This window comes from Oncorhynchus nerka, unplaced genomic scaffold (genome assembly GCF_034236695.1).
Source record: "Oncorhynchus nerka isolate Pitt River unplaced genomic scaffold, Oner_Uvic_2.0 unplaced_scaffold_1278, whole genome shotgun sequence".
In the NCBI taxonomy this organism is placed as follows: Eukaryota; Metazoa; Chordata; class Actinopteri; order Salmoniformes; family Salmonidae; genus Oncorhynchus; species Oncorhynchus nerka.
Window position 1 is genome coordinate 129337 of NW_027040065.1, and position 10807 is coordinate 140143.

The 10807-nt window shown below is 45.0% G+C and overlaps 1 protein-coding gene across 1 annotated transcript in view; it reads left to right on the top strand.

The window, feature by feature from the left end:
* The window catches only part of LOC115126498 (unconventional myosin-Va-like), a 65829-nt gene extending 55363 nt beyond the window's left edge, over positions 1–10466 (top strand). The window contains 11 exon segments of the mRNA XM_065015779.1: positions 5633–5701; positions 6430–6523; positions 6637–6783; positions 7527–7681; positions 7844–7933; positions 8071–8221; positions 8549–8733; positions 9414–9511; positions 9609–9783; positions 10027–10107; positions 10186–10466. Coding sequence (XP_064871851.1) covers positions 5633–5701; positions 6430–6523; positions 6637–6783; positions 7527–7681; positions 7844–7933; positions 8071–8221; positions 8549–8733; positions 9414–9511; positions 9609–9783; positions 10027–10107; positions 10186–10338 — 1398 coding nt within the window. The 3' untranslated portion in view covers positions 10339–10466.
* The last annotated feature ends 341 nt before the right edge of the window (positions 10467–10807 follow it).

Sequence of the window (10807 nt, forward strand, 5' to 3'; positions counted from 1 at the left end):
CCACATTGAACTCCAGATACAGACTAAAACTACACGGTTTCTGGCAGGGGGTATGCGATACCATATCTTCAATTCACGGGGTTGCATTCCCTTTAGACCCGGAGGTCTGTCTACTGGGTAACTTTACTAACACCAATCTAAGGCAAAGCCATACTATAAAGCTAACAGAAATATTGCTAGCGATTGCCAAGAAATGTATTGCCTTGAAATGGAAATTGGATTCCTCCCTGCCAGTTGCAATGTGGCTTTCGGAAGTTAATAGTTGTATCCCTTTGGAGAAAATCACTTACTGCTTGAGGAATAAGTTAAAGACATTTTACAGAATTTGGCAACCTTTTATTGACTATATGGAAAATCTCCCCCCACATCTCATTGATTGAATCTACAGTGCCTTGCGAAAGTATTCGGCCCCCTTGAACTTTGCGACCTTTTGCCACATTTCAGGCTTCAAACATAAAGATATAAAACTGTATTTTTTTGTGAAGAATCAACAACAAGTGGGTCACAATCATGAAGTGGAACGACATTTATTGGATATTTCAAACTTTTTTAACAAATCAAAAACTGAAAAATTGGGCGTGCAAAATTATTCAGTCCCCTTAAGTTAATACTTTGTAGCGCCACCTTTTGCTACGATTACAGCTGTAAGTCGCTTGGGGTATGTCTCTATCAGTTTTGCACATCGAGAGACTGACATTTTTTCCCATTCCTCCTTGCAAAACAGCTCGAGCTCAGTGAGGTTGGATGGAGAGCATTTGTGAACAGCAGTTTTCAGTTCTTTCCACAGATTCTCGATTGGATTCAGGTCTGGACTTTGACTTGGCCATTCTAACACCTGGATATGTTTATTTTTTAACCATTCCATTGTAGATTTTGCTTTATGTTTTGGATCATTGTCTTGTTGGAAGACAAATCTCGGTCCCAGTCTCAGGTCTTTTGCTGACTCCATCAGGTTTTCTTCCAGAATGGTCCTGTATTTGGCTCCATCCATCTTCCCATCAATTTTAACCATCTTCCCTGTCCCTGCTGAAGAAAAGCAGGCCCAAACCATGATGCTGCCACCACCATGTTTGACAGTGGGGATGGTGTGTTCAGGGTGATGAGCTGTGTTGCTTTTACGCCAAACATAATGTTTTGCATTGTTGCCAAAAAGTTCAATCTTGGTTTCATCTGACCAGAGCACCTTCTTCCACATGTTAGGTGTGTCTCCCAGGTGGCTTGTGGCAAACTTTAAACAACACTTTTTATGGATATCTTTAAGAAATGGCTTTCTTTTTGCCACTCTTCCATAAAGGCCAGATTTGTGCAATATACGACTGATTGTTGTCCTATGGACAGAGTGTCCCACCTCAGCTGTAGATCTCTGCAGTTCATCCAGAGTGATCATGGGCCTCTTGGCTGCATCTCTGATCAGTCTTCTCCTTGTATGAGCTGAAAGTTTAGAGGGACTGCCAGGTCTTGGTAGATTTGCAGTGGTCTGATACTCCTTCCATTTCAATATTATCGCTTGCACAGTGCTCCTTGGGATGTTTAAAGCTTGGGAAATCTTTTTGTATCCAAATCCGGCTTTAAACTTCTTCACAACAGTATCTCGGACCTGCCTGGTGTGCTCCTTGTTCTTCATGATGCTCTCTGCGCTTTTAACGGACCTCTGAGACTATCACAGTGCAGGTGCATTTATACGGAGACTTGATTACACACAGGTGGATTGTATTTATCATCATTAGTCATTTAGGTCAACATTGGATCATTCAGAGATCCTCACTGAACTTCTGGAGAGAGTTTGCTGCACTGAAAGTAAAGGGGCTGAATAATTTTGCACGCCCAATTGTTCAGTTTTTGATTTGTTAAAAAAGTTTGAAATATCCAATAAATGTCGTTCCACTTCATGATTGTGTCCCACTTGTTGTTGATTCTTCACAAAAAAATACAGTTTTATATCTTTATGTTTGAAGCCTGAAATGTGGCAAAAGGTCGCAAAGTTCAAGGGGGCCGAATACTTTCGCAAGGCACTGTATATATATAATCCTCACATAATGTTTCCCACGTAATGTATAATATGTAGCCTACGGCAGGTGATCCAATGTCACGTAATGTATAATATGTAGCCTACGGCAGGTGATCCAATGTCTCGTAATGTATAATATGTAGCCTACGGCAGGTGATCCAATGTCACGTAATGTATAATATGTAGCCTACGGCAGGTGATCCAATGTCTCGTAATGTATAATATGTAGCCTACGGCAGGTGATCCAATGTCTCGTAATGTATAATATGTAGCCTACGGCAGGTGATCCAATGTCTCGTAATGTATAATATGTAGCCTACGGCAGGTGATCCAATGTCTCGTAATGTATAATATGTAGCCTACGGCAGGTGATCCAATGTCTCGTAATGTATAATATGTAGCCTACGACAGGTGATCCAATGTCTCGTAATGTATAATATGTAGCCTACGACAGGTGATCCAATGTCTCGTAATGTATAATATGTAGCCTACGGCAGGTGATCCAATGTCTCGTAATGTATAATATGTAGCCTACGGCAGGTGATCCAATGTCTCGTAATGTATAATATGTAGCCCTACGGCAGGTGATCCAATGTCTCGTAATGTATAATATGTAGCCTACGGCAGGTGATCCAATGTCTCGTAATGTATAATATGTAGCCTACGGCAGGTGATCCAATGTCTCGTAATGTATAATATGTAGCCTACGGCAGGTGATCCAATGTCTCGTAATGTATAATATGTAGCCTACGGCAGGTGATCCAATGTCTCGTAATGTATAATATGTAGCCTACGGCAGGTGATCCAATGTCTCGTAATGTATAATATGTAGCCTACGGCAGGTGATCCAATGTCTCGTAATGTATAATATGTAGCTCGGCAGGTGATCCAATGTCTCGTAATGTATAATATGTAGCCTCGGCAGGTGATCCAATGTCTCGTAATGTATAATATGTAGCCTACGGCAGGTGATCCAATGTCTCGTAATGTATAATATGTAGCCTACGGCAGGTGATCCAATGTCTCGTAATGTATAATATGTAGCCTACGGCAGGTGATCCAATGTCTCCTACGTGATCAATGTCTCGTAATGTATAATATGTAGCCTACGGCAGGTGATCCAATGTCTCGTAATGTATAATATGTAGCCTACGGCAGGTGATCCAATGTCTCGTAATGTATAATATGTAGCCTACGGCAGGTGATCCAATGTCTCGTAATGTATAATATGTAGCCTACGGCAGGTGATCCAATGTCTCGTAATGTATAATATGTAGCCTACGGCAGGTGATCCAATGTCTCGTAATGTATAATATGTAGCCTACGGCAGGTGATCCAATGTCTCGTAATGTATAATATGTAGCCTACGGCAGGTGATCCAATGTCTCGTAATGTATAATATGTAGCCTACGGCAGGTGATCCAATGTCTCGTAATGTATAATATGTAGCCTACGGCAGGTGATCCAATGTCTCGTAATGTATAATATGTAGCCTACGGCAGGTGATCCAATGTCTCGTAATGTATAATATGTAGCCTACGGCAGGTGATCCAATGTCTCGTAATGTATAATATGTAGCCAGCCTGATCCAATGTCTCGTAATGTATAGCCTATGATCCATGTAGCCTACGGCAGGTGATCCAATGTCTCGTAATGTATAATATGTAGCCTACGGCAGGTGATCCAATGTCTCGTAATGTATAATATGTAGCCTACGGCAGGTGATCCAATGTCTCGTAATGTATAATATATGTAGCCTACGGCAGGTGATCCAATGTCTCGTAATGTATAATATGTAGCCTACGGCAGGTGATCCAATGTCTCGTAATGTATAATATGTAGCCTACGGCAGGTGATCCAATGTCTCGTATAATATGTATAATATGATCCAATGCCTGTATAATATGTAGCGGCAGGTGATCCAATGTCTCGTAATGTATAATATGTAGCCTACGGCAGGTGATCCAATGTCTCGTAATGTATAATATGTAGCCTACGGCAGGTGATCCAATGTCTCGTAATGTATAATATGTAGCCTACGGCAGGTGATCCAATGTCTCGTAATGTATAATATGTAGCCTACGGCAGGTGATCCAATGTCTCGTAATGTATAATATGTAGCCAGCCTACGGCAGGTGATCCAATGTCTCGTAATGTATAATATGTAGCCTACGGCAGGTGATCCAATGTCTCGTAATGTATAATATGTAGCCTACGGCAGGTGATCCAATGTCTCGTAATGTATAATATGTAGCCTACGGCAGGTGATCCAATGTCTCGTAATGTATAATATGTAGCCTACGGCAGGTGATCCAATGTCTCGTAATGTATAATATGTAGCCTACGGCAGGTGATCCAATGTCTCGTAATGTAATGTATAATATGATCCAGCCTAATGCAGGTGATCCAATGTCTCGTAATGTATAATATGTAGCCTACGGCAGGTGATCCAATGTCTCGTAATGTATAATATGTAGCCTACGGCAGGTGATCCAATGTCTCGTAATGTATAATATGTAGCCTACGGCAGGTGATCCAATGTCTCGTAATGTATAATATGTAGCCTGTCGGCAGGCCTGATCCAATGTCTCGTAATGTATAATATGTAGCCTACGGCAGGGTGATCCAATGTCTCGTAATGTATAAGGTGATCCAATGTCTCTAATGCCTACGGCAGGTGATCCAATGTCTCGTAATGTATAATATGTAGCCTCGGCAGGTGATCCAATGTCTCGTAATGTATAATATGTAGCAGGTGATCCAATGTCTCGTAATGTATAATATGTAGCCTACGGCAGGTGATCCAATGTCTCGTAATGTATAATATGTAGCCTACGGCAGGTGATCCAATGTCTCGTAATGTATAATATGTAGCCTACGGCAGGTGATCCAATGTCTCGTAATGTATAATATGTAGCCTACGGCAGGTGATCCAATGTCTCGTTTTTTTAATTTTTTCTTATTGTATGTTTGTTTATATAATTATTATTTATTTTTGTTACGCTCATCTGTTACTGTCACTTTGTCCTATCGTTGTCTAATATCTTTTCACTTTTGTTTTGAATGTTCTTAATTGGAAAATGCAAAAATAAAAATATTTTTTTTTTAAAGAATGGTCCACCACCCAAAGGACATGCAGCTAACTTGACACAACTGTGGGAAGCATTGGAGTCGACATGGGCCACCATCCCAGTGGAACGCTTTCGACACCTAACAAATTATGTCTGTTCTGAGGGGAAAAGGGGGGGTGCAACTCAATGTTAGGAAGGTGTCCTTAATGTTTTGTACACCCAGTGTATACACACGCTTACAAACATGCAAATGTGTACACACATGCAGTCACACACACATGCACACACACATTTTAAAACACAAATTGTAATACTTTTACGAAATGATTTAAGCATTCAAAAGGTCATAGATGAATGAAAAAACACACACATACTCAGACCAGATCACTGGCCCCACCAAGACAACCTGCTGCCATCAACCAGCACTTCCCTTATTGGTCGGTAGTGGTACTGTGATAGTTGCTGTTTTACTGAGGGGGCGTGTGTGTCCGACACCACCCAGATGTGTGTCCTGTGAGAACACCCTCTGATGTGTGTGGATGTCACCTAACAGGAGATGCTGAGGACTGAGGATCCAACAGCATATCGCAGCGCCAAAGTCAACATATTACGACGGATGGTTGTATGTCGAGTCTAAGGACATTGTGTGTTTCTCTGCACGTGTGTGACCACTAACAGAGTTTGGTGTGTGTCAGATTTCTACTCTAACTCTGTTAACCCACAACAGACAAATCCAGCAGAGCACCTCTTCTCTCTAACTCACACAGGAGGTGAATGTGTTAAACCCAGCACCTCTTCTCTCTAACTCACACAGGAGGTCAATGTGTTAAACCCAGCACCTCTTCTCTCTGTTAACATACAGCCAGGCCTTGTTTCAAATTAGCACCCCCTCTCTAACCCCACAGAGGACCAAATAAGTACCCCCTATTTTAAATTAAGCCCCTCTCTCTCTCCAACCCACTGGGTAAGGGAGCCTGTTTTTTTGTCTGAACTTTGACCATTGTCAGCTTCCTGTTTGACCGCTGATCCCTTCGCTTTGATAAACTGATCGACTATTGCCAACCTCACCTCTCTTTCTCTCTCTCTCTCTCTCTCTCTCTCTCTCTCTTTCTCTCTTTCTCTCTCTCTCTCTCTCTCTCTCTCTTTCTCTCTTTCTCTCTTTCTCTCTCTCTCTCTTTCTCTCTTTCTCTCTTTCTCTCTTTCTCTCTTTCTCTCTCTCTCTCTCTCTCTCTCTCTCTCTCTCTCTCTCTCTCTCTCTCTCTTCTCTTTCTCTCTTTCTCTCTTTCTCTCTTTCTCTCTCTCTCTCTTTCTCTCTCTCTCTCTCTCTCTCTCTCCCTCTCTCTCTCTCAGGACCTCATGGAACAGCTGGAGAAGCAGGATAAAACTATCCGGAAGCTTAAGAAACAGCTGAAGGTGTTCTCCAAGAAGATTGGAGAAATGGGAGGTAAGGAAGGAGACGTACCTGACCGTCTGTGTAGATGGGTGTCTGTGTGAACTGAATTTGTGTATATCTGACCGTGTGTGTGTGTGTGTGTGTGTGTGTGTGTGTGTGTGTAGCTGGCCATGTTGAGACTATATCTCCGGGTCAGATGGTTGAAGAGACGGTCCGTCCGGTGAACATTCCTCGTCGCGAGAAAGACTTCCAGGGAATGTTGGAGTACAAGAAGGAGGATGAGCTGAAACTGGTTAAGAACCTCATACTGGGTATGTAACCTCCACTCTGACCTATAACCCTGACCTCTAACCATTCTCAGTCTTGCACTCTCTTTTAACTCTGTCTCTCTCTCTCTCTCTCTCTCTCTCTCTCACCACCTCTCTCTCTCTCACCACCTCTCTCTCTCTCACCACCTCTCTCTCTCTCACCACCTCTCTCACTCTCTCACCACCTCTCTCACTCTCTCTCTCACCACCTCTCTCTCTCTCACCACCTCTCTCTCTCACCACCTCTCTCTCTCTCTCACCACCTCTCTCTCACCACCTCTCTCTCTCTCACCACCTCTCTCTCTCTCTCTCTCTCACCACCTCTCTCTCTCACCACCTCTCTCTCTCTCACCACCTCTCTCTCTCTCACCACCTCTCTCTCTCTCACCACCTCTCTCTCTCTCTCACCACCTCTCTCTCTCTCTCACCACCTCTCTCTCTCTCTCACCACCTCTCTCTCTCTCACCACCTCTCTCTCTCACCACCTCTCTCTCTCACCACCTCTCTCTCTCACCACCTCTCTCTCTCTCTACACCTCTACCTCTCTCTCTACCTCTCTCTCTACCGTTCTTTCTCTACCTCTCTCTCTCTCTCTCTCACCACCTCTCTCTCAACACCTCTCTACCTTTCTTTATCTACCTCTCTCTCTACTTCTCTATGAGTGATAGAGAGAAGTTACTACATAGATACAGGCATATACATAGATAATCCAATAGTCTATTGTAACAGTCAATTATCTGTAACAGAGTTGAAGCCTCGTGGTGTAGCGGTGAATCTGATCCCAGGCCTGCCAGCCTACATCCTCTTCATGTGTCTGAGGCATGCTGACTATGTCAACGATGACCAGAAGGTCAGGACGCTGCTCACATCCACCATCAACAGCATCAAGAAGATACTCAAGGTGCGTAGGGCTCTGGTTTAAAGTAGTGCACTATATAGGGTATAGGAAGGATGTAATGTGCACACCCTATGATGTCAGTACAACTCCATTAAGTTGCTCCTATACTTGTGTAGTAACACTGTAATTACACTAGTAACTATATTGTCATTTTATCTCTGTCAGAAACGGGGGGATGACTTTGAGACAGTCTCCTTCTGGCTGTCCAACACCTGCCGCTTCCTACACTGTCTGAAACAGTACAGCGGAGATGAGGTGAGACCGGACCCAGCACACACACACACACACACACAGACAGTCTGCAACGGTACAGCGGAGATGAGGTACACCCCAAAACACAGACACACCCCAACCTGTGTGTTTGTATCTGTTTCTCTCTCTTCCTCCTGCAGTCGTTTATGAAGCACAACACTCCTAAGCAGAATGATCACTGCCTGTCTAACTTTGACCTGGCTGAGTACCGGCAGGTCCTCAGTGACCTGGCCATTCAGATCTACCAGCAGCTCATCAAATGCATGGAGAACATCCTACAGCCCATGATTGGTGAGTACACCACGCTGTGTGTGTGTTTTTATTCAATTCAACCTTTATTTAACTAGGCAAGTCAGTTAAGAACAAATTCTTATTTACAATGACGGCCAAACCCGGACGACGCTGGGCCAATTGTTCACCGCCCTGTGGGACTCCCAATCACAACCGGATGTGATACAGCCTAGAATCGAACCAGGGAATGTAGTGAAGCCTCATGCACTGAGATGTAGGGCCTTAGACCACTGCGCCACTCTGTGGTGTGTGGGTGGGTGAACATCCAACCACTAACGTGTAGTGTGTGTGTGTGTGTATGTGTATGTGTGTGTGTGTGTGTGTCAGTCTCTGGTATGTTGGAGCATGAGACCATCCAGGGTGTGTCGGGGGTTAAGCCGACCGGTCTGCGTAAACGGACATCGAGCATCGCTGACGAGGGAACCTACACGCTGGAATCCATCTTACGCCAGCTCAGCGCTTTCCACTCCACCATGTGTCAGCACGGCACCGACCCTGAACTAATCAAACAGGTCCGTGTGCATGTGTCTGACCCTTGGTTGTGTTCTGACCCTGACCCTTGGCTGTGTTCTGACCCTTGGCTGTGTTCTGACCCTGACCCTTGGCTGTGTTCTGACCCTTGGCTGTGTTCTGACCCTGACCCTTGGCTGTGTTCTGACCCTGACCCTTGGCTGTGTTCTGACCCTGACCCTTGGCTGTGTTCTGACCCTGACCCTTGGTTGTGTTCTGACCCTGACCCTTGGCTGTGTTCTGACCCTTGGCTGTGTTCTGACCCTTGGCTGTGTTCTGACCCTGACCCTTGGCTGTGTTCTGACCCTGACCCTTGGCTGTGTTCTGACCCTGACCCTTGGCTGTGTTCTGACCCTGACCCTTGGCTGTGTTCTGACCCTGACCCTTGGCTGTGTTCTGACCCTGACCCTTGGCTGTGTTCTGACCCTGACCCTTGGCTGTGTTCTGACCCTGACCCTTGGCTGTGTTCTGACCCTGACCCTTGACTGTGTTCTGACCCTGACCCTTGGTTGTGTTCTGACCCTGACCCTTGGTTGTGTTCTGACCCTGACCCTTGGCTGTGTTCTGACCCTTGACTGTGTTCTGACCCTGACCCTTGGTTGTGTTCTGACCCTGACCCTTGGCTGTGATCTGACCCTGACCCTTGGCTGTGTTCTGACCCTTGACTGTGTTCTGACCCCAGGTTGTGAAGCAGCAGTTCTACATCATTGGAGCTGTGACTCTCAACAATCTACTGCTGCGTAAAGACATGTGCTCCTGGAGCAAAGGCATGCAGATCAGGTCGGTTCAGAGAGGCTGTCATGTCTTATGTATAGACAGACTGTGTCTAATGTGTTTTATAGAGAGTGTGTGTAACGTATATAATGTGGTGTACCAGGTATAACGTGAGTCAGCTGGAGGAGTGGCTGCGTGACAAGTCTCTGATGCTGTGTGGAGCCAAGGAGACTCTGGAGCCTCTGATTCAGGCTGCTCAGCTGCTGCAAGTCAAGAAGAAGACTGACGAAGACGCCGAGGCCATCTGCTCCATGTGCAACAGCCTGTCCACATCTCAGGTAACCAATCACAGCTCACTATTCTGCTCATGTACTAAACCAATTAGAGCCCTCTCGACCACTCACGTACTGAACTAGTCAATCACAGCTCTCTCTACCACTTAGGTCCTGAACTAACCAATCCCAGCCCTCGGGTACTCAATTTACCAGTCAAGCCCTATCACTGCGGAGAATGGGACAGGGGATCAGTTGAGTTAATAGTTCAAGGTTCAACGAATGAAGTTTGTGTTTCTGTGTTCCCAGATTGTGAAGGTGTTGAACCTGTACACTCCAGTCAACGAGTTTGAAGAGAGGGTGTCTGTTACCTTCATACGAACCATACAGGTAAGACCTGTCTGTCTGTCTGTCTGTCTGTCTGTCTAACTGTAACTAATGTATATATTTTCTCTCTCTGTCTGTCAGACTCGTTTGCGGGACCGCTGTGAGACTCCTCAGCTGTTGATGGACACTAAGATCATCTACCCAGTCACCTTCCCTTTCAACCCCTCCTCTCTGGCCCTGGAGACTATCCAAATACCAGGCTCCCTCAACCTAGCCTTCCTTACCCGCGTCTAACACACACACACACACACATACACAACTAATAGATAGGCTATACATATGTACACATGCATACACAAAGCATTCTCTTCCTAACACATCCAAACACTTACATATAGTGCACACACACATACACACGCTCAGCTTCCACCCTACGGTAGTCTTTATATCAGTAGTTGAAAGCCCATCCTCCGCGTGTACAAATGCTCAACTCTAAGAGAATGCACCGCTACAGGCCACCTTTTCTCCTATCTTACCCCCTTTTACTAAGCTCCCCACCTACAACCCCATTTAAGACCTAGTACCGTGTTCCCCCAGTCCTCTTTTCTCTCTTTGTTCTCTTCTCAATAGTGTAGTGTTTTCTAGCAGTCCGGTTCTCCCATAGGAATGTATTACGGTACACTTAAGCTAGCTGTCCAGGGCTAGCATCACAGCTAGCTAGCTCCTTCAGCTAAGCTCAGCTAGCATCTGTTGTGTTATGATA